This window comes from Triturus cristatus, chromosome 10 (assembly GCF_964204655.1).
Source record: "Triturus cristatus chromosome 10, aTriCri1.1, whole genome shotgun sequence".
Lineage (NCBI taxonomy): Eukaryota > Metazoa > Chordata > Amphibia > Caudata > Salamandridae > Triturus > Triturus cristatus.
This window is the reverse complement of record NC_140593.1, coordinates 903,974,233-903,999,023: the sequence shown is the minus strand read 5'-3', so window position 1 is coordinate 903,999,023 and position 24,791 is coordinate 903,974,233. Positions and strand designations below refer to the sequence as shown.

At 50.3% G+C, this 24,791-nt stretch overlaps 1 protein-coding gene across 3 annotated transcripts in view; it reads right to left on the bottom strand.

Annotated features, from left to right (window-relative positions):
• LOC146796219 (cathelicidin-1-like) overlaps positions 1 to 24,791 on the bottom strand; it is a 211,340-nt gene that overhangs the window by 134,218 nt on the left and 52,331 nt on the right. Inside the window, exon 4 of one of the 3 annotated variants that reach the window (XM_085628724.1) lies at positions 23,928 to 24,081. The exons of the other annotated variants lie outside the window; for them this stretch is intronic. Within the exon in view, the coding sequence (XP_085484850.1) occupies positions 23,944 to 24,081 (138 nt within the window). The 3' untranslated portion in view covers positions 23,928 to 23,943. The remainder of the gene's footprint in view (positions 1 to 23,927; positions 24,082 to 24,791) is intronic. 3 annotated transcript variants of the gene reach the window in all.

The window sequence follows — 24,791 nt, the reverse complement described above, 5'->3', positions numbered from 1 at the left end:
GAGGGAGGGAGAGGGGGACTGAGAGGGAGGGAGACGGACAGAGGGAGGAGGCTGACACACGGAGGGAGGGAGAGGGGGACACAGAGGGTGGGAGAGGGGTACAGAGAGGGAGGGAGAGGGGGACTGAGAGAGAGGGAGACACAGGAAGATGGACACAGGGAGGAGGCTGACACACAGAGGGAGGGAGAGGGGGACAGAGAGGGAGGGAGACACAGGGAGAGCAAATCAGTCCTTTGGTGTGTGTGAATGTCTGCTCGTCAGTAGGTGGACTGCGTGCATGTAGACAAGGGTGGCCAGTGCCAGAACCCCCCCTCTTCATCATGGCAAAACGCAGGGCCATGTTACAACCTGTACACGAGCACAAGGACAGCCACCTGCATCATATAAGTGTGTGGATCCACTCCATGTGCACATGTACAGTGCTACAAGGAAGGCGCAAATGCATAGCTCGGCACACATGCACACTCCACTGCTGACTGCAGTCACACTTGACGCAGCAAGTAAGACTGTGCCACACATAGTGAAAGGGGCCAAATTGGTGCCCAAGGGACACACACATGCACAAGTGCACTGTGAGTGGAATGCAAGACAGATCCTAATTCCAAGAGGAAATGTGCCAACTTTGTAACGGATGAAACATGGATGTTGCATGGATCCAAATTAACATTGTCTCTCTCACACACAGGTCAACGTCGTGCTGCACCCCCCAACACTGGGGGGGAACACTCACAGGACCCGGATCTGCAGGAGACCGATCCCACCGGCAGCGACCACTCTCACCACTCTGCGGACGACCCCGACCGACCTGGCCCCTCTGGTGTCCAACCACCTGCAGCACCTGCGTCAGGTACAACCGTGCCAACCACCACCCCCACTCCTGCCACATCCCAGGAGACACCCAGGATCCCTGCCCCAACACCACAATGCAGCCAGGCTCGCCAGGAGGGACACGGTGTCCCGGGCACCCAGGAGGAGGCAGGCGACAACGCCAATGCCACCCCTCAGGGGTCCCGGAGACCCCATGTGCCCACAAGTGCAGGCCAGACGCAAGTGGGCAGGGGTGGCGGGAGTGGAGGACGGCGGAGGCGCGAGCCTGACCAGTTGGCTGGGGATCCGGTATTTTCCCATGTCCGTAACATCCTGGACTCATACCGGCAGGACACCACGGGCATGGCCCAGGTTGTGTCCGTCCTCGAGGGGATCAAGGTCCAGCAGGCCCAGCAACATGCGGAGCTAATAGCCTGTCTACAGCTACACCAACGGAGGATGGAGGACAGACAGGCTCAGCAAGTGACGGCGTCCCAGGGGATTCACGCTGAACTCCGTCGGATGGCCGACACCATGGCCGACCCTCCCTGTGCCAGAAGGCGGAGAACATCACCACCCACAGGGAGGGATCATGAGGAGGAGGAGGAAACATCCGACGGAGCATCCCAGACGTCGTCACGGCCTGCTGCTGAGGTTCCCCGCAGGAAGCCGGGTCGTCCACGGAAAGGACCGTGAGGGTGGCTGCTACATCACCATCTCCCAGGACACCTGGCCTGGCACCTGGCCCACTGGAGCAACAGCATCACAGCATCAAGAGACATTCTCTGCCACATGGCCCTGCTGGTCACTGGCTGACCAATGTTGACAAAGACTGTGGCATGGACTCTGAGGATTTCCAATGGCAAGGACACCAACTCCCCTACTGAACTTTGGATTCCCTAATCCCGGAAAGGCCCTCACTTTGCCCCCCCCCCCCCACAATAATAAATCACACTATTAAGAGTAGATGCCTGCTGGTAGCATTATTACCTAACATGTGTCTTGTACAGTCTAGACATGCCTGAGTCATCTGTTCACTTCAACCATCCACACCCTGGGGCCTGAGTCTGGCACAGGACACATGGGTCACAGTTTTCTAGGCAAGACAGACATGGAGCACCATACACACCCGTGATGGTCAGAACCAGCTGAGGGGGTGGCCGAACAACCGTGCTGACAGACACATTGAGTACAGCAACAGTCATGCGCAGAGGTCAGGGATCCTGGCCCGTGTCCTGGGGGCCACCCAGGTACGTGTAGACAGGTGGCAGAACCATGTCCTGCAAGCTTGAGTCCGGTGGATGCAGAGAATGGGGTCATGGACAACGTTGGATGCATGGGGATGGCACATGTCACAATACCCACACAGTCATGGACATCATGCACATTACACAGTCTCAGCACACACACACAGCTTGCATCTTGCCACTCGACACATTGACACATAGCCACAATCAGGGAATACCATGCCAGACATGCAGGATGCACCGTGCCAACACACCAGCATTGACTGAGAAGAGGCACCTTGGAGGCATAGGGACACCTTTAATAGTCATGTGTTTGGGATTGCAGAGGCAACTTGAAGTACACATGAACACATCATGTGGAGTAACATGTGGCTCCAACACTGGCACCCCCCTTCTGCAGCACAAATGCGTGATAGCCATGGAACTGGCACACAAGTGTCGGATAACAGCTAAATACCCACAGCTGCTCACGGAGAGACTGCCATACACCATACATCCGCTGATGTGGAAGTCCCACGCCATGTCAAGACAATGTTAACCGTATGTGTCCGAGGGCAGTGTCACACACATTGATGCCTTCATCACAATTCACTATCCCATCACTGATGACTGACAACCAGGCAGCCCATCTATTCAGGTGTACCCAGCTGCATGTCGTGTCCCATGGGGATGCCACATGTCTGCAGAGGAACCAAACCCCGACCGGGGCAGTGTGCACACATCGTGAACAACTGCCACACCCAATACACCCCAGATGCATCCCTTACCCCATGGAGACTTCCAAACGTGTCCGTGCCTATAACGCTGAGTCAGCCCACGATGCCATGTCCATGAGGAATAGCAGTGCCACAACAATGCAACCAGAAGACGGCATGCGCAGGTACCTGGGGAAGAGAGACACACAAGAAGTCAGCCACAAAAAGCACAGCCACTTGCATGTGCATTGACTCGACACATGTATGGATGACAACATGCTAGGTCACAATTATGAGTGTGGAAATACTACCATCACTGCCACCATCACTCAAGTGACACACCCACACACACCTCTGACTCACGTGCCATACATGCAGGTGGAGACACGCATCACAACACATGCCACACGGGGACCAAGGCGTGCACACTCAGACACTGGTACTCACCACTAAGCAAAGAAGTCGCGTATGAGCCGAGTCCGGATGTCCTCTTGCGGCTCCACATCCTCCACATCACTAGCCCCATTGCCAAGCCCTTTGTCCTCCACGGGTGGATGGTCCTCGTCATGTTGATTCAGGATGAGTGGCACAGCTCTTTCAACTGCCATGTTGTGCAGCATGCAGCAGACCATGAAGATCTTGCAGACCTTCGCCGGGGCATATGGGAGTGCGCCGCCGGTCTTGTGGAGGCACCTGAATCGGCTCTTCAGCATGCCAAACGTCCTCTCTATCACTCGCCTTGTCCGGCCATGGGCGGTGTTGTAGCGGAGCTGGGCCGGCGTGATGGGGTTGCGGAGAGGTGTCAGCAGCCAAGGCATGTTGGGATAGCCAGCGTCCCCTAAATGGAAAGCACATGGATATCGTTAGAACTGGCGAAGCGGTAGTGCTGCTCGGCCAAACAGAATACAGGACAGACAGACTGTACCCACCAACAACACATGCCCGTTCGTTGCGCAGCTGCATCATCATATCAGGCATCCCGCTACGCCTCATGATGTAGGCATCGTGTGCTGATCCTGGAAAACGAGCACAGACATGTGAAATCACCATGTTGGACAGACACACCACAAGGGCATTGATGGAGTGGTAGTGCTTCCGATTGCGGTACGCCACCTCCCGTGCGTGTGGTGGTACCAAACCTACATGTGTCCCATCTATGGACCCAATGACATGGGGCATCCCTCCCAGGGCATAGAAACCACGCTTGACCTCAGTCATCTGTTCAGGGGTTGGGAACTTGATGAAGTCATCCAGGTGAATCAACATGGCCTCCAAGAAATCATGCAGCACACCGCTGAACATGCTCTGGGACATGCCACCAACATGAGCTATGGTATATTGGAAGGTACCCGTGGCAAGGAAATGTAGGGCAGCCATTACCTTCAGCTGGGGTGTCAGTGCCGTAGGATACCTGTGCTGCGGTTGCAGGTGTGGTGCCAGTCTCGCCGTCAGCTCCAGAATCAACGGTTGGGTGAAGCGGTAGAGTCGGATTGTGTCATTCTCCTGCATGGTGGCCAAGTTTGGAATTCTTCGGGCAACAGGAGGCGCTCTGCAGTAATTTGGAAGTGACAAGGAAGAGTGAGTGCACTACGAGAACAACTCATGTCTACTGAGCACATGTAAATCTGGCAATACACACATGCCACATAGGGAGTCAGGCATGTGCTCCATGCCCAGGACACGTATGGATGCAAGGTGACACTCCTTCCAAGACCCAGCTACACACGGTGATTGAGAACCTCCCCATGCCACGCCATGAAAATAGCTGTGTCCCAGTGCAAGTGCACTGCCCGACGCAAGACAGGAGTGACATACACCCACACATTAGCAGAAGTGTGATGCCGATTGCAGAGACTGGCAGCGGAACACTTGAGCCACAGGTCACATGACATTACACTAGTCCAGCCCACACACCTTGCCATGAAGGTGCACATGTCATGACTCCCCACACATTCCTTGTGAGTTTGCTGACATGGCCTTGTCACGCTACTCCGTGTCCCTTGCATACATGTGCACCTCACATCCGATAACACATGTGGCATGGTGTTGGGAACAGTGTGCAATGACAATCTACACACAGCCACATGTTGGTTGCTGCAACGGCTGCAGCTTTTGAGGGTGCTACAACATCAACCCGATGTAAATCCCGGACACATATATGGCATAGTCACATTGTGCACTGTGGGTAGTGATGAGTCATGTGTCATGACCCCTGTACCGGGCATAATGGGACACTTCCGTGTGTTGGTGTCCGTGCCATGCCAGTGACGCTCACCCCAGTGCGCAGTCCCACATGCACACATGTCAAAGGAGTCAAGGGCATGCCTGGCACACATTGCACCCTCACACAGTACACATGTACACATCTCATCATACATCTGGTGCCTTCTCCACTCAGGAGGCATGTTCCACATCACAGCCTGTGACCCCTGTGCCCCACACATGTGGTAATGCACAGACGATGCCTTGATGTCCATTCCTGGACAAGTATGTCCATCCATGGACAAGTATGTCCGCCCTATTCCTACATGTGTGTCGCCTATCACCACAGTGATGTGTAAAATCCGCCGTACTGCTGCTGAGAGGGCCTGTGCATGTTCCCAAATCACTGTGGGAGTGCTGCCGTATGTGTACCCATCGTGATGGCGAGCGTAGATGCGAGTGTTCGGTCCGTACCACTACGAGTACGCATACGCGTGCAGACCCATAGTGATAGAGAGCGTAGATGCGAATGTTCGGTCCGTACCACTACGGGTACGCATACGCGTGCAGACCCATAGTGATAGAGAGCGTAGATGCGAGTGTTCGGTCCGTACCACTACGAGTACGCATACGCGTGCAGACCCATAGTGATAGAGAGCGTAGATGCGAGTGTTCGGTCCGTACCACTACGGGTACGCATACGCGTGCAGACCCATAGTGATAGAGAGCGTAGATGCGAGTGTTCGGTCCGTACCACTACGGGTACGCATACGCGTGCAGACCCATAGTGATAGAGAGCGTAGATGCGAGTGTACGGCCCTATCACTATGGGTCTGCACGCGTATGCGTACCCGTAGTGGTACGGACCGTACACTCGCATCTACGCTCTCTATCACTATGGGTCTGCACGCGTATGCGTACCCGTAGTGGTACGGACCGAACACTCGCATCTACGCTCTCTATCACTATGGGTCTGCACGCGTATGCGTACTCGTAGTGGTACGGACCGAACACTCGCATCTACGCTCTCTATCACTATGGGTCTGCACGCGTATGCGTACCCGTAGTGGTACGGACCGAACATTCGCATCTACGCTCTCTATCACTATGGGTCTGCACGCGTATGCGTACTCGTAGTGGTACGGACCGAACACTCGCATCTACGCTCACTATCACTATGGGTCGGCACGCGTATGCGTACTCGTAGTGATAGTGAGCGTAGATGCGAGTGTACGGTCCGTACCACTACGGGTACGCATACGCGTGCAGACCCATAGTGATAGAGAGCGTAGATGCGAGTGTTCGGTCCGTACCACTACGGGTACGCATACGCGTGCAGACCCATAGTGATAGAGAGCGTAGATGCGAGTGTACGGTCCGTACCACTACGGGTACGCATACGCGTGCAGACCCATAGTGATAGAGAGCGTAGATGCGAGTGTACGGTCCGTACCACTACGGGTACGCATACGCGTGCAGACCCATAGTGATAGAGAGCGTAGATGCGAGTGTACGGTCCGTACCACTACGGGTACGCATACGCGTGCAGACCAAAAGTGATGGAGAGCGTAGGCATGCATGTACGGGCCGTTGCCATGCATTTGGGGTGCCCTAGGGCCCCCACACGCACCGTACCTGTGTGTGATGCTCCAAATTACATAGGGGACAAGTATTAAGGCCTACATGCATGCTGGTTGTCATGGAGACCAAGTTCAAAATTCGAAATTGTTCTGGAAGGTGCACAGCAGAAGTCAGTTGGGATTTGTCTACTTTGTTGCAATGTGTTTGTGGGGCTGACATCATGTAGGAGAATGAAACCGATCGAGAACCCACAGACTGCTAGGTTTGAAGGGATTGGTGGAAACATAGGATGCAAATGTGAGTGACCAATCTCTCTGTACTCCTGTGCATGAGACTGGGCAGAAGGGCACATATAAGGCAGCCAGGTCCCATGAGGGAGCACTTGCCTGCACATCTTTGCATTCGTCGACCCAGCTGCTGCTACTGATTCCCTGGAACCATGTCAAGGGCTGTGGAGAGGACACAGCCATTCACCCTGGAGGAGAACATGGCTCTGCTGGATGTGATCCTCCCACAGTACTCCATGCTGTATGGGCGACCAGGTTATCAGGTGAGTGCATAGGCCACTGCCACAGACTGTCCCTATGTGGTGACTGTGACTTCTGCCATTGCGTCCAGGTGTAACACACATGCCATGTACTGTCGGGGGGGTCCCAGGGGGGGGGTGCCTGATGTCTCCCAGCAGTGCCCTGAGACAGGAGGGGTGGGTGCGGAGTCCTCCCAGCAGTGCCCTGAGACAGGAGGGGTGGGTGCGGAGTCCTCCCAGCAGTGCCCTGAGACAGGAGGGGTGGGTGCGGAGTCCTCCCAGCAGTGCCCTGAGACAGGAGGGGTGGGTGCGGAGTCCTCCCAGCAGTGCCCTGAGACAGGAGGGGTGGGTGCGGAGTCCTCCCAGCAGTGCCCTGAGACAGGAGGGGTGGGTGCAGAGTCCTCCCAGCAGTGCCCTGAGACAGGAGGGGTGGGTGCAGAGTCCTCCCAGCAGTGCCCTGAGACAGGAGGGGTGGGTGTGGAGTCCTCCCAGCAGTGCCCTGAGACAGGAGGGGTGGGTGTGATGCACAGTGTGAGCCTTGATCATTGATTGTGACATTGCCATCATTCCACCTGTGTACCCACTGTGGCACGTAGTGCTTTTTCCCTCACCAGGGGATGATGTCCCTATGACAAAGGTGCAATGCGTTGGCTGCATGACATGCCTTGTTGTTACCAGCTAATTTGTACCCATATGTCTCTCTGTGACATGTGGCTGGTGTATTGATGTGGTGTCACTTGTTCCTCCTCACAGGTAGGCGCCACTGCCAAGGAGCAGATCTGGCTGACCGCCGTCAGTGCCGTGAGGGGTGTGGATGGTCGGAGGCGGCGCCTGGCCCAGGTGAGGAAACGCTGGCAGGATATCCGGTGCTGGACGCGGAGGATTGCACGGCTCCTGCTGGGGGACTCACCTGAGAGCCACAAGAACCGCGGCCGCCGCCGTCTGAGCCACCTCCACAGGCGTGTGCTGCCGGTGGTCTTTCCAGACCTTGAGAGGCGCTTACAGGCGATACAGCAGCCGGAAGGGGGTAGGTACATGTGTGTTTGTTGTGTGTCACCGGCATTTGTAAGGGCACAGTAGCATGAATCCACTGGCAGGGTTTAAAGGTGCTGTGCAGATCCTGTTTGCCCCAGTATAGCGCTGTGCCCCTGCCACCCTTCCCCTCCTTGCAATGTGTTCCCTGGTCTGTGTGTAGTCACTCCTTCACAGGGTAATGTAGGCTGGCGCTTTGTCCACGGGAACAATGTCTGTAGCATCATGTGTGGGGGTGGTGTGTAACAGGTTGTGGGACCTTGCCTGTGCACTGTCAAGTTCACTGCATGTGGGTTCCATGTCAGTTGGCACTGATGCTGACTCCAGACATGGGAGTTGGTCTCTCATGTGTCATGCCTTACAGCGCGCATGTCCTATGTAGTGGCCTGTGACATGATGTGCATGAGTGTGCGATACACATAGTGCAGGGATGGTGACGTGTGTTGCAGTCATTACCATTCAGTAGCATGTAGTTGCGTGCCCACTACTGTCCCCTGGGGCACCTTTGCCTCAGTGGTGTATGTGTCATCATAAACGTGGCCACTGTCAGTGTCTACAGCGTAAGTTGTGCTCTGTGCCATTGTCCCCTGTCACCATGTATATAGACGTGCTAATTTGTACAGGTGTCCACTGTGCAGCCTGACCTGATTGTCCTTCTTCATACTCACAGTTGCCAGTGCCTGTGTGTCTTGTTATACTCATCTGAGGATGGGCACTGGTACCTCATTATTTGTACAGGCGCACCTTGGCTGTTTGGCGTCCAATCTTGCTTTTTGCCTGCCCCTGTGTGTATCACCCAGACCATGAGATGTTGGTGCCACCTGTGTCTCCACAATTTGCCTCGTGTAGGGTCTTGTTGGGGCGGGCAATGCCTATGTGTTAAATCCTGATTACCACTTGCTGGGTCTGGGCAGTGTGTGATGTGCCTGGACACACACGCAATGTGCAGTGACCGAGTCATGTTGTGCATGTTTTCAGCATTACCTATGCAGCATGTGTCTCAAGTTCATGGATATGGTCCCTGGTCATCGGTATTTTTGCCAACGCTGTGTGGTGCAGATGCAGTGCTGGATTGTCCCCAGGGCCTGGGTACTATGTCAGACTCCTTTTCCTGTGTTTAGCTATTGTCTCATGCTCTCCATGGTATTTCAGTGGCATGGTGGATCAACCAACTGTGTGTTTCATGCCCTACATCGGTACCCTGTTCAGTAGATGTTAGGGATCTTCCTTTTCAGGCCATGCAATGTTACCTATGTAGATTGGACTCATGTGACAGATGTGTACAGGTGTCTGAATAATTTCTGTCTCTCCAACCTGCCCACAGCATCGTCGGGGGACACAGAGGGAGACATGGACACAGACCAGGCGGAGGGACCGAGCACCAGTGCCAGCCGTGACATCGGGTCTGGCACATCGAGTGGGACAGAGGCGGAGGAGAGTGTGGCCGAGGACCTGTCGACTGGCACATCAGACTACGAAGCTGACAGGTCCGGGGACGATGTCTCCGAGTGGGCGGAGGCTGCACCAGCAGCTGACAGCGGAACAACACCTCGCACCGCCCCCTCAGTTTCCAACAGCCGCCTCCCACTTGCTCGTGTCCCTTCCCAGCGTGCCCGGTCACAGCATGTCTCCTTCCTGCCAGGCACCGCACCCCCTGCCCCTGTCTCCACTGCTGCCGCCAATGCTGAGTCTGTGGACATCCAGCGGCAACTGCAGGTTGGTCAGGCTGCGATCCTTAATGTCCTCCATGCCCACGGCAAAACCCTCACCAACATCGAGGCTTTCTTGGAGGGCATTCATTCATCGCAGGCTGACCAACGCAACTTGCTGAGGTCCATCGACTCCACACTGACTGCAGCAGTGGGTCTCCTGCAGCGCGACCTCCCCCCACCTACCCCTGCCCCATCCACACTTCCCACTCCCATGCCTGTCACACGTACACCCAGACGTCGGCATGCACCCACATCAACGGACACGGGCACCACACCAGCAGGGAAGGTCCACCGCACTCCTCCTGACACGCACACACAGGGTGAGGTAGGCACACCCACTGGGTCGGGGGGCAAACGTGTGACACGCAGCCATAGTGGGAGTCCGCATTCCACCCAGTCCACTCCCTCCAAATCCCCTCCCCTCAGCTCTCCTGGCCACATCTCCCCCAAGGACTCCTTCATGGCCGCTCTGTCCCTGAGCCCCACAGTTACACCACCACGCAAGCGGTCAAGGAGGTCCCCGGTCAGGGTGGTTGAGTCTCCCCCCCTGTCTCCACCCTCCCCCCGGTGGCGCTGCGACCCATCCCTCTGACCCCCCCCCCTCCTTGGGGCCTGAGGTCCCTTCGGGTGCAGGGGACTCCCTGGAGGACCTTGCAAAGGTGTGTAGTGCCATCCTGGCCTCCGCCTTTGGCACTGACCCACCCCCTGTGGTGGACTCCTCCATCCCTGCACCCACAACGCCGCCCCTTTGCCCTGATGTCCCTGCGGTGCCTGTTGCTCCCCCCCCCCCTGATGCCCTCACCAGTGTGGAAGACGATGCCATTTGACTGTGCAGGCAAGGTAGGGGACACGCATCCCACTGTGTCCCCCATCCAGCTGAGAATCATTGACTGCCCTATGGGCTTTGTGAAGATTGAACTGCCTGCGATCCACGGACATTGTGCTCCTGCTGAATAAAGCTTAATTTTGTTTTCATTATCACACTACTGCTATGCTGGTATTGGTGTTGGTGGGGCTGCTACATGGTTTTGGGTGGTGTGTAAGGGTTTGGGTGTGTGGGATATGTAGTAGTGTACTGCTCATTGGTGGGACCCTGTGATCTGTGTGCCATCACAAGGTGTTGGCTAACTTTCTTTGTTCATGTAGGCAGTTACTGCATGGTGCACTTGTCCAAGGGTGTATTCCTTCCTCTGTGTACCCAGCTTTCTTCCCTGCAGGGTGTTCCCAATGTTTAGCGCAGAGCTGTGTCTACATGAGCTGTGTGTGTGACGGAGCCCTTCTACTTTGGCCATGCATGCAGGGCCATGTCTCCACCTGCGACAATCGTGGCATCCTTGGTGATCACTGTACTTGTGTGTGGAGTCTGTTGACATGAGTTCATGGGGACATGTTCCCTTGTAGCCAGTATGCATGTGGATAATTCTGGCCTCACACACATGTGTCACACCCCTCCAGTCTCAGGGCACTGCTGGGAGTGATAGGCCCCCACCCCTCCTGTCTCAGGGCACTGCTGGGAGGACTCTGCACCCACCCCTCCTGTGTCAGGGCACTGCTGGGAGGACTCTGCACCCACCCCTCCTGTCTCAGGGCACTGCTGGGAGGACTCCACACCCACCACTCCTGTCTCAGGGCACTGCTGGGAGGACTCTGCACCCACCCCTCCTGTGTCAGGGCACTGCTGGGAGGACTCTGCACCCACCCCTCCTGTGTCAGGGCACTGCTGGGAGTGATAGGCACCCACCCCTCCTGTGTCTGGGCACTGCTGGGAGGACTCTGCACCCACCCCTCCTGTCTCAGGGCACTGCTGGGAGGACTCTGCACCCACCCCTCCTGTGTCTGGGCACTGCTGGGAGTGATAGGCACCCACCCCTCCTGTCTCAGGGCACTGCTGGGAGGACTCTGCACCCACCCCTCCTGTGTCAGGGCACTGCTGGGAGGACTCCACACCCACCCCTCCTGTGTCAGGGCACTGCTGGGAGTGATAGGCACCCACCCCTCCTGTGTCTGGGCACTGCTGGGAGGACTCTGCACCCACCCCTCCTGTCTCAGGGCACTGCTGGGAGGACTCTGCACCCACCCCTCCTGTGTCTGGGCACTGCTGGGAGTGATAGGCACCCACCCCTCCTGTGTCTGGGCACTGCTGGGAGGACTCTGCACCCACCCCTCCTGTGTCAGGGCACTGCTGGGAGGACTCCACACCCACCCCTCCTGTGTCTGGGCACTGCTGGGAGGACTCTGCACCCACCCCTCCTGTCTCAGGGCACTGCTGGGTGGACTCTGCACACACACCTCCGATTTCTGGATATGTGCGCTTGGCACATACACGGTGGGGGTACGCACAATGCATTCGAGGTGAGGGTACGAGTCTACTGACACTGGTGTGGTGGGGGTACGCTCCGTACGTCCGCGGGTGTGGGTACGGGTCGTACTTACACTGTTGGGCAGGGGGGTACGCTCCTTGCATTCGCGGGTGGGGGTACGGGTCGTACTTACACTGTTGGGCTGGGGGTACGCTCCGTACGTCCGCGGGTGGGGGTACGGGTCGTTCTTACACTGTTGGCATGGGGGGTACGCTCCGTACGTCCGCGGGTGGGGGTACGGGTCGTACTTACACTGTTGGGCTGGGGGTACGCTCCGTACGTCCGCGGGTGGGGGTACGGGTCGTTCTTACACTGTTGGGCAGGGGGGTACGCTCCTTGCATTCGCGGGTGGGGGTACGGGTCGTACTTACACTGTTGGGCTGGGGGTACGCTCCGTACGTCCGCGGGTGGGGGTACGGGTCGTTCTTACACTGTTGGCATGGGGGGTACGCTCCGTACGTCCGCGGGTGGGGGTACGGGTCGTTCTTACACTGTTGGGCAGGGGGGTACGCTCCTTGCATTCGCGGGTGGGGGTACGGGTCGTACTTACACTGTTGGGCTGGGGGTACGCTCCGTACGTCCGCGGGTGGGGGTACGGGTCGTTCTTACACTGTTGGCATGGGGGGTACGCTCCGTACGTCCGCGGGTGGGGGTACGGGTCGTACTTGCACTGTTGGCATGGGGGGTACGCTCCTTGCATTCGTGGGTGGGGGTACGGGTCGTTCTTACACTGTTGGCATGGGGGGTACGCTCCTTGCATACGCGGGTGGGGGTACGGGTCGTACTTACACTGTTGGGGTGGGGGGTACGCTCCTTGCATTCGTGGGTGGGGGTTCGAGTCGTACTTACACTGTTGGCATGGGGGGTACGCTCCATGCATACGCGGGTGGGGGTACGGGTCGTACTTACACTGTTGGGGTGGGGGGTACGCTCCTTGCATTCGTGGGTGGGGGTTCGAGTCGTACTTGCACTGTTGGCATGGGGGGTACGCTCCGTACGTCCGCGGGTGGGGGTACGGGTCGTTCTTACACTGTTGGCATGGGGGGTACGCTCCTTGCATACGCGGGTGGGGGTACGGGTCGTACTTACACTGTTGGCATGGGGGGTACGCTCCATGCATACGCGGGTGGGGGTACGGGTCGTACTTACACTGTTGGCATGGGGGGTACGCTCCGTACGTCCGCGGGTGGGGGTTCGAGTCGTACTTACACTGTTGGCATGGGGGGTACGCTCCATGCATACGCGGGTGGGGGTACGGGTCGTACTTACACTGTTGGCATGGGGGGTACGCTCCATGCATACGCGGGTGGGGGTACGGGTCGTACTTACACTGTTGGCATGGGGGGTACGCTGCATGCATACGCGGGTGGGGGTACGGGTCGTACTTACACTGTTGGGGTGGGGGGTACGCTCCTTGCATACGTGGTGGGGGTAGGGTCCATACATATCCGTCCCCACGCTATGTGATGTTTGTGCGGCCCGTACCCAGGCCTTTGCCACGTGGGTGCGATCCGTCCCGCCATTGTTGGGGTGACGTGTGTGGGCGTGGTCCGACTCGTACCCACGCTCTTCAGGCGTGGGTACGGGACGTACCTGTCTGGTTGTGTTGCCGGTTCGCGTGGTGACGGACTTCCGTTGTGGCGGTCGCTGGCTTATCAGGACACGCCCCCACCCCCTCGTGGTGACCAGGGCATGGGAGTCAGGTATGTCCAGGCCATGTGTGGTGTGTGACTCATGTGGTTGTTTTGTGGCCTGCCCTGGTCGTGCCACCCTCACCCCACCCCACTTTCCCCCCTCCCTTAGTTATTCTGACCTTCTGCGGCGTCTGCGTCGTAACCTGTAGAGGAGGTGTACTGCTATGAGGGCAGGGATGACTCATAGGTTCGGGTCCATGTCTGTCCGTCGCGTACTGGTCCTCCTTGTTCGCGGCGTCGTCTGTCCGTCGCGTACTGGTGGTCCTTGTTCGCGTCGTCCTGATTTCCCGGCAGTTTTTGGCTGCCGCAAAATATTCACCGTGCGGGGTGACGTCGGTGCGAATCGTGATTCCTGGGTCGTGAATGGCTGGCTGCGTGCGTCCCGACGTCAGGTCGGCGCTTTCCCGGATCGCATTGGTAGGTGTTTTTTGTTCGGTTGGGCTTTTTTACGATTCGTACGGTAATGGTGTACCCGTGCGAATCGTAATTCCTTGTTTGTAAAATTTGACGACTGGGTACGCGTCGGGCGGAGATTATGCTCCGTCCGACGGTTCGTACCCGGTTTTTGCCGGATCGTGATCGGCACCATAATATTTTTCTATTTGATGGGCAAATGTACAAACAAGTTCTCTGTACAGCAATGGGGACTTGTTTTGCACCAAGTTTTGCAAATTTGTTTCTTGGGGTGTGGGAGGAGGAAGGACAAAAGGTTTTGGATCAGACAGAAACAGGAGAAAGGATAATTAAATGGCTAAGATACATTGACGACCTTTTCATTATTTGGAAGGGAGACGAAAAATCAGCCATAACATTTATTGAAAAACGGAATGTAAATAGCTATAATTTGCAGTTAACATATAACATCAGCAAGGTATCTATTGAATTTTTTGGCCTGGTGGTTGAAATTCACCAGAACAAGATATGTACTAAGTTACATGCGAAAGAAACAGCTGGCAACAGCCTTCTCCATGCTCTAAGCAGCCACCCGGAAACTCTGAAATGGAGCATACCTTTTGGTGAGCTGCTTAGAGCAAGGAGAAACTGTAGTAGCATGGAAGATTTTCACATTGAACAAGACATTATGTTGGAAAGATTTAGAGAGAGAGGATATCCCAAGTGGGTATTGGAGAGAGCTGTAGAAAAAGTGAAAAATATTCAGAGAGAACAAACCCTTATAGAAAAATCTAAGGGGGAAGTTGATGGGGAAAAACAACCTAGAATTATTCCCACTTTTAACGCAGAGTCAAACAATATTGTGAAAATTGTTAATAAAAACTGGAATACATTAAAATGTGAGACAACTCTGGTGAATGATCTGCCTAAACGTCCCTTAATAACATATAGAAAAAGTAAAAATCTAAAGGATATTCTCATGAAAGGAGATATATCGAAAACCCAAATGAATATACGGTTAAACTTGGAAAGGTTTTTTCCTTGCGGACACTAAGGCTTGCCGCAACAGTCACATGCGGAAAAAATATAGTACACCAACAAAAGAAAAAAATATTGAACAATTTCTGACATGTAGAACTACCTATGTAGTCTATATTCTTGAATGTCCATGCCTTCTGAGATACGTGGGAAGCACGACTTTAGCAGTTAAAAAAAGAGTTCTGGAACATATGCGGGCAATAAACAACAAAGACCCACAGTATCCTGTAGCCAGACATTTAGCCAAATACCATTTGTCAAACAGCTCATTGCTATCCTTCTATGCAATAGAACAAACGGAATATAATAGAAGGGGTGGCAACAGAGAGTTACAACTTAGACAAAGGGAATCATGGCACATTATTCATTTACAGAGTAAACATCCAGCAGGTCTGAATCAGGATGAAGAATTAAGTATTCATTTAAGAGAACAATGAGGTTTATGATCAGAGAAAAAATAAAGTCATGTGATAGAGTTTGATGAAAATTAGATGAAACGTATGTGTGAAAATATTATTGATGATGTTTTTATTGTACTATTAGATACTAATAGTTCTTTATATTATATTTTATTTTAATATAGGAGGAAAGGAAGGGGCCGACTCCAGAAAGGGAATCGAGATTCACCCCTACCCTTTTCTTCAAGAACATCATATCAACATATATGAAATCAGTATACCACAGATAAGAGAACTTGCATGTTCATAATAATATGTATATGTTCTATTCTGGATATCTAATTGGGAAATAGGTAGCACTATTAATGGGTGTATGTTTATGTAATTATCGGTTTGAGGTGTTGACCTTTAATTTGGTCGGGATAATTAGTTACGTACAGGAAAATACGAGAATTAGAGGAACTTATATTAATGATCTGACAGTATGTTGGAATAGCATAAAGTGTATGAATTACTGTGCTTTAGTGTACGGACAATTAATACAAATGTGAATGGCGTTTTTTTCTAAAAAATACTAGACACCATGTCAATAATAAAGAACAAAGGAGAATTTTGATTGACTTGAATGATTGTATATTCTAAAGGCACTATGTCAAAAGAATGAAAAGGTCATATGTTTGCCATAAGAAAAATACAATTGCATATAGCATATACATATATTTTCTAACATCATGTCAGATAAGGATGAAATTTATGTTTTTAGGAAGAACAATTATAGTAAAAGGGAATTATGTTTACAAATCACCAACTATATCGGACACTATGTTGACAAATATTAAGAGAAGATAAATGCAGATGGTTCTGAATTTTTTCCCCCCCCATTTTTCTGGCACTATGTCATACGAAGGAGAGAAATATTTTTTATAACACTTAAGAAAAGATAATGTTTGACCATTATCCTATTGGCACTATGTCATAAAAAAGAAAAAAGCACATATTCTGTATATAGGTCTAATGCTTGTATTGTACTAGCTCAAGATGGCCGACAAAAAACTGAACTGGTATGGGGATATGACTAAGGAAGTCTCTTTTCTGTTTCTTAAACTCCCATATGCATATACGTAACATTGACCCACTTTTTAGTGTGTGAGCAAGCCTGCTGCGACAGGCAAAACGCGTAAATAAAATAAAGAAGATCTGGTGAAGAACTAGCCCTTGCGTGATCGTCATATTTATTGATTTGGATATATATATATATATTTATTTTTTCCCTCTTTTGGTCGATATTATTGTCAACTACATTTTCTTTTCCGACATTTCTCTACCTAAAATTATAAGTATAGAAGCACAAAATTGTGGTAAACCACATCTGTTTACACAATACTTTTGTCAATAGTATTGTTAGCACAATATTATGTCAGTGATCCGTCCCCAGTTCCCCCCCTGTCAATATAGTGGGCCGCCTGTGAAATGTAGTCAGTCAAGTCAAATGGTCTTTATTCGGATAAAGGATATCCATAAAAGTACAAATCATCACCACCAATAAGATATAAAATACAGTCATAAAAACATAAAAACAATCATAAAAACAATCGATTTCATGACAATATTATTAATGACCTGTGCAAAAGTGACATTAGGTACAAATAGGATCAATGTGCATAACAATAAACATCATCAACTATCACATTTTGTGCAAACGAGCAATCCAAGAATGAGTTATAATGTCTTTTTGATACAAATTATCATCACTAAATAAAGGCAGATGAAACTTGACCAGGTGATCTTGTCGGTGTCAAAAAGGTTGTGCAAACTAGCAATAAAGTGCTAACAATTTCCATATAAACACTATTCATATAACAGCCAAACTATATCGATGCACAGATGGGTAAGCTATAAGCGATAAGTTGGATAATCAAAGACATCAAATAGAATACAATCTATAAGATATCCATCGATCTCCGTGAACGTACCGCAGATTGCAAAAATGAGCTTACTCTGAGAATCATCGCGTCGCTTCCTAACCGCAATATTTCATTATATGCCATTTTGTGATCAGTGGTGGCATATGACTTAAAATAGGGAATCAAATACAGTTTAGTATATCTAATATAAAAATTACAAAAAAGCAGAAAATGTAAAGTTGTTTGTTTTTGTCCATTTCCACATGGGCAGAGCAAGTGCTCTAGATTTTTGTTAAAACCAAGTGGGAAGCAGAGTGAATATTTTATGCTCCCGTCCCTAAGGCGAAAGAGCAGGCTCCTATTCCATCTTCCAATGTTTCTCTTAAGGTATTCCTGTAACATGTCTTTTTTGTACCCAGAACAGGACGAGATAGAAATATATCTGATTATTGATGGTTTATGGAGCTCTGAGTGTTCTCTTTCCCTTCGGGAAGAGTCATATAATGCCTCTCTCATGGTCTTGATATTTATGCCCTCTATGTTTAGACGGTGGAAAAAGATATGTTCCATTTCTATGCTAGCTAAACTGTTCTTAACCGCATTAAGCCAAGGTATCAAAATGCCCCTATCACATTTAAGGCAGTCATTAATTATTTCCTGTGTTAAAATTGCAGCCGGGTTTTGCCATATCTTCAGCCAGAACAAAGCTGGCCGAGATTTAATAAAGTCCTCGACATAATACAGGTTTAGCTCTTTATGACATATGTAGGTGGGCGATGAGATTTGTGCCCCCAAAACCTTTCTACAGAATCTATTTTCTTCTGTTTGAATGCCACTACAATTTGTATACCCCCACACCTCGGCACCATATGTTGCGGTAGGTAGGCATTGTGATTTATAGATCTGTATTAGGGGCATCATAACCTCGGCCCTCTTTGGTTGTCGTAAGCTAATAATGGAATTGACTGCCTTGGCAAGTTTGTTTCTACCATAGGCTGCATGTGCTGACCATGTGCCGGAGTCTTAAAAAGTCAAACCCAGGTACGGAAAAGTGCTAGTGCTTTTTAGGGTGTTGTTTCCCGTTGCTATGTGATTAATGCGATATTTGTTGGGTCCAGAGGACATAATGTACGATTTTTTAAAATTGGTGCACAGATCCAGACCAGCCATAAAGGAAACGAAGCCCCTAATTAAAGTGCGAAGTGCTTTAGGTGTGCGGCCCATCAGGACCGCATCGTCTGCGTATAGGAGTACTGGAAGTAATTTCCCATTAATTTTCGGCACATCGCATGTGAATTTAGACAGGGATTTATTTAATTCATTTATATAAAGGATAAAAAGTAGGGGGGGCAGGACACAACCTTGTCTCACCCCCCTGCCAATTAAAATATCCCCGGAGACCTCACCTTTGTTATTTATCCTGACACGAGCTTTTAGGTCTCTGTGCAGATGTGCCAGAAAATAGACGAGAGTCTCGTCTAATCCATAGTTTAAAAGAATCTCCCATAGTTTTGATCGATTTACAAAGTCAAACGCTGACGATAAATCCATAAAGCCCAAGTACAGAGGCATTTTTTTGGCTACAGTGTATTTGCCTAATATGAGTTTTAGATTCAAACATTGTTCAACAGTTCCCACATTGCTCCTAAATCCCAACTGACAAGGATGTAAAATTTGATTTTCCTCTGCCCAAAGCCTGATTCTATTGAAGAGTACTCTACCCAAAATCTTCAGTGTATTATCTATTAAAGATATGGGGCGGTAACAACTGGGGTTTAATCTATCGTCCTTCTTAAAGATAGGTACGATAATACTAGTTGACCAGGTTTCTGGGATTATAGTATTGGACAGATTATTAAAAGCGTTGCAGAGCAAAGGGGACCAGAAATCAGGTTCAGATTTAATGAGATCAATCGATAAACCATCAGGGCCTGGGGTTTTATTCCCTGCACTTTGATTAATTGCATCTTCTACTTCTGAAATGGATATGGCAACCTTAGTGGCTGGGCGGGAAAAGTCAATAGATGTTACTGGGGCTGAATATATTTTTGCAAAATGCTCCTCCCATATCTTGCTAGGTATATTACAGTTAATGGGAGTTAGGTTGGATCCCATGGACCGTAGGGCTTTTACCTCGCCCCAAAACCCAGTTACATCTTTAAGTGCGGCAGTGCGTGCAAGTGAATCCCACCTCTCCTTCAGGATTTCATCGGTACGTAGTTTAATTGCTACTTTATAACGTCCTCTCAAGGCCGTAACCAGAGTCGTGTCCCTGGGTTTTTGGGCCAATGCCCTGCGAAGGTCCCGGTTAGCCCGTGAGCAAGTCCCATTAAACCATCTATTATTCTTGCTTTGTTGCCTAATGGGTTTAGAAATTTCCTGTTTAATGCCAATGCATAATCCAGTAAAGGCCTCGATAATCTCTATGTCGTGGCTTTCGCTAGACAGACACGTTTCCACAATTAGAGGATAAGATTTTATGATCCGCGCGAGTAAAGCCTTATTATCTATGCCCTTCCATATTACTTTGAGTTTGTCAGTGGATGCGACCAAATCCCTTGCCCCTATTTCTTTTCGTTTAGTAAAATTATTAGCAAATTTAATGATTGTCATGATTGGGTTATGGTCGCTATGGCTGGTTGATAAGACTTCAGCCTTAACTAGACAATTCTCGAGGGCCGATGATATAAAAACGTAATCGATGGTTGATGAACAACCACGCCCTCTAAAGGTGGGCAGTTGGTCTCTATCGGGTGTTCCACCGGCTTTATCCATGACATTAGTTAAATCCCTAGAGGATAAATAATTGGACAATTCTTCCCCTCTTTTACAGGGAATTACAGGGGGAGATATGGCTGTGGTGTTGTGTGTTCTTTTGTGCAAATGTGCATTAAAATCACCCCCTAGACAGATTCCATCTAATTTGCCAAACCCATTTCCTTCTAGCATATTGTCAATAAATTCAAATAAGGTGATAAAATTCCTATTTGGCAGCGATCTAAAATCATTATTATAAAAGTTTATAAAACATATCGTGATCCCATTCGAGTACATTGTAGCCTGAAAGTGACTGTCATTTGTTTCAAAGGTTTAATGCTACTTCCTGCGGTAATCTTTATCCATGTGGATAGGCCCCCGCTAGGTCGACCGGCTTCAGGGCTAGAGGCAGTACTATTAAAACAAGCAAAACCTTCAAGTAACAGACTACTAGTACTCCATGTCTCCTGAAACATTAAAACATCGAAGGTACTGACCATTGTGGTCCACTCTACAATGTTCATTTTAGATTTTAGGCCGGCAACATTCCAGCTTAGTATTTTTAGATGTTGATCAGAGGGCATAGGTTCACAGGTAACAGTACAAGGGGAGGGACGCTCTGCCAAACAAGCTATTCGAGAGTTCTCGATAAGGCTAGATTTGATCGGGATCTGATTAGCTGTTGATGCCTCCCGAGGCTGTGCTACAATGTTTAAGAATTTACTTGAAAGTCAATCCTGTCCTTCTAGATCGGTCAAGACATCAAACCGGTTGTGTACAGGATATATCGGAGTGACAGGATGATGGGTTCTTTGGGGTGGTCTATAAAAGAAACCCAATGGTAAAGAGGTTATAGCCGTTGCAATGCTAGGATGAATGATGTTACGTTTTAATATACTTTTTACCAGAAAAGGATACCTAAAGTTCATAACTATACAGTCGCCGGTGATATTTTTAATCGAGGGTCCAACCCAACCCACCCGTCTCACCATCAAGATTTTGTTTGCAATTTCCATACCCGTCCCCTTAAACTTAGATAGCCAATCGATGCACTTGTTCTTGAGTTGGTCCCAAGACTCACTTTGGTTTTCGTGCAGGGGTGGTACTCCGGCTAAGATTAAAACATAAGGACATGCTTCTGGCGGCAAGTTAAGTACCGCGTCTGCATGTTTTTTAGTCCGGGTAAAGGGAGTAGGTTCATGATTAGTGTGTGACATTAGATTTATGGATGCTATCTCAGGGGGGATGGGAGGGGCTACTGTTGGGAGTGGGGTGTGGCGAGGAGGTTTATTGGTCACGGGTGCTTTTGGCAAGGGTGATGTTCCAACCATATTACTCATTATAGGATTACGGAGCAAGCTCTCATTATTACCATTACATTTTGCACATGTGTTAACTACACTTGGTATGGTGCATGTGCCACTTCCCCCTTGGGTACCCTTATTAATAGCCTCCATATCTTTTAATAAGCGTTCACCCCTAATTTGATCAATGATAGTAGTCCCTTTCCTTTTGGTGTCTTCTTTCTTGACTAGGCTCTCCAATCTATCCAGACGTTTAAAAATAAGATTAAACTGTTTATCCATTAGACTTTTCAGTTGTTTAAAAGTGGAATCCACAATAGTATCAATTAAGTTCTCATTTGATCTTCCCGGCATACTATTTGCAAATGTTGACTCAGTTTGTGTGCACAAGGAAATAGTTTCTGCTATGGAGGTGGTTAAATCCACAGTGCTAATAGTTGGGCCATGTGAATGTATGCTTGCGTTAGCTGACCCCCCATTTGCTATGGTTTTCCCTCGTAACCACATGCTCTGAGGGGTTGGTTGAATTTTGTTATTGCGAGGGGGTTGTTTCCTCTTGGCTGTGGCACTTTGGTATTGCCGCACTTCCTTTTCCCCCCAGTAGTCTTGGAATTTGGAGCCGGGTTGGCAATGTGGGGGACGACTTCAGTTGCTTGCTGAGAATCAGCTGTTTCGACAATAGTAGTAACTTTCTTATTAGCCCCTAAAGTCCCAGTTAAACTCTCCTGATAAATGGGGTTAGTAACGATTATTTTTGGTGTTAACGGCACAGGGGTTATAGGATCATCATTATCAGAGCCATGAGGTGAAGACAATGTGATTTGTCCCAAAGATAGTCTCCGTTCCGTGTCTTCGATTTCAGACGTAACCAACATGAAGGCATTTTCTAGCATGTTTTCTAGAGACGACGAGATGATGGGAGAATTTCTGGGACCCTGGGCTGATGAAATAACAGATCGTTTCCCCATATTTGACAAAATGCACTCACCTCACTTCACTTCGTAGGGGGAAAGTGTGAACACACCCACACAATATAGCAAGGGGCTGATTTTATAATGAAGAATCCTCGTGGGCGTCAAATGGTGTCGCTGACATGAATAAATATTATAATCTTAGCAGCCGTGTCCACAATTAGTCCCGATTACGTGCGCATCACTGTAGCTGTAAGTCTGGCAAGCATGTGTTGGCTGCGGATCAAGGGGGGTGGCCCAGCCCTGCCACTGACTGCCCCTGACGGCCACAGACGGCCCGCCCTTTGCCCGGGCTTAGCCCGGCGCGACCCGCGCGCGATCCCGCGAAGCGGGACCTGTTGCGGTTTTATGGCGCCTCCGGGCGCGAGGACAGCGATGTGGGGAGCAGGGCAGGCTGGGGGATGTGGTTTCCTTCCTCTCGGCAGCACGACGGCAACGCTCAGGTCAGGTGCCCCCTGTAGCAACGACAGCAAAGCCCCCGCTCCGCCGGACCTGTCGCGGTTTTATGGCGCCTCCGGGCGCGAGGACAGCGATGTGGAGAGGAGGGCAGGCTGGGGGATGTGGTTTCCTTCCTCTCAGCAGCAGCGACGGCAACACTCAGGTCAGGTGCCGCCTGGAGCAACGACAGCAAAGCCCCCGCTCCGCCGGACCTGTCGCGGTTTTATGGCGCCTCCGGGCGCGAGGACAGCGATGTGGGGAGCAGGGCAGGCTGGGGGATGTGGTTTCCTTCCTCTCGGTAGCAGCGACGGCAACGCTCAGGTCAGGTGCCCCCTGTAGCAACAACAGCAAAGCCTGTGAAATGTAATAGCGGGCACACCTTATGTTTGGCCACAGCAGACACTACTCTGTCTATTTAGATGGGCTGACATTGTCATTTTTTTTACTGTTTCTACCACCAGTAGGGAACAATAAAAACATTATAATGCTCTCCCCGCCATGGAAGAAGACTCATTTTGGGATTTCTTTTTTGTAACAAAAAGATTATTATTACTCTGTGCTGCAGGGCTGCGTTGTGCTGACATAGCTGCTTTCATAAATGAGGCGGGCGACTTCTTCGCCAAGGGGACAGAGTTATTTACTCCATCCCCATGGTGAAACGGTGGGACACCCCCATGACATAAATCTGTCCCTTATTTGGTGTACTGGATTGCATTTCGATGCCTTGTTTTGCTATTATGTGCGTTTCCTTCAAATGGTAATTATTTTTCATTTTTGTTTCTCCGAGTTTTTAGTTTGATATAACAACAATGAATATATTCATTCAAGTGAATGAGCTCCTGCTTTTTGAGGGGCTAAACATACCTACCCAGAAAGTGAGACCATCAGATCACCTGAGTGTTTTCATGATGACTTAGAGCAGAGAACAAACCAGGTCTGGAAGGGTTGGTCTTTTCTTTGCACACGCGTTTGTTATTCTGCCAGACACATCGTCTTGTTTGCCTTGGTCTTCTTACTGGATACTAAAGGGACAAGATGTTCAGTAAGCTGGGACCACAGATAGGTAACCAAGTATCAATTCTCTATATAGGTCCTACACTTTTTGTACAGCCAAACCATCAGCAGCTACTGTTTATTTCCTATTTTTTAGACTTTGTTGAGTATTGGCATGCACTGATGTAAAACCAGTGCAGATCTTCGGATACAGGAAAGGTTAAGCCTCTCTCTTGATTTTATGTTTGGCTAGAAGGAGCTTTACCATTTTCAGTCAGCCTAATGGCAGCATGATATGAGAGCTAGGTCACATGGAGGAAACTATGATCGGGAGAATCTCACTGAACAGAGTTCACACGTGTCATCCTCCAAGTTGTATGTGAGCCTGTCGATTCAAATTACCATTTTCCCACACTGTGACCCTCTTTACAAGTGGGTACTTAATTCCATTGGGTCGGCTAATAGCCATTATCAGCCCCAGCAGAATTATGAGATCCACTGGATCACTGCAGGTGTGATCATTTTCACCAGAAGATTTCAGCTTGTTGAAAGAAGCCGAAATCTGCAGGTAAAAGTCTTGGAGAAATTAGGCACCTCAAGGGGAATTGGACTGGTTATTGATTCTGGTAACTTCCCATTTCTTAAAAACACCCTCAGGTTCCATTTTATACTGGGACAAATTTTCCCCATTACAGACGTTACCAGTCCTACTGGTGTTACAAACTCTGTGAGTGAGAAA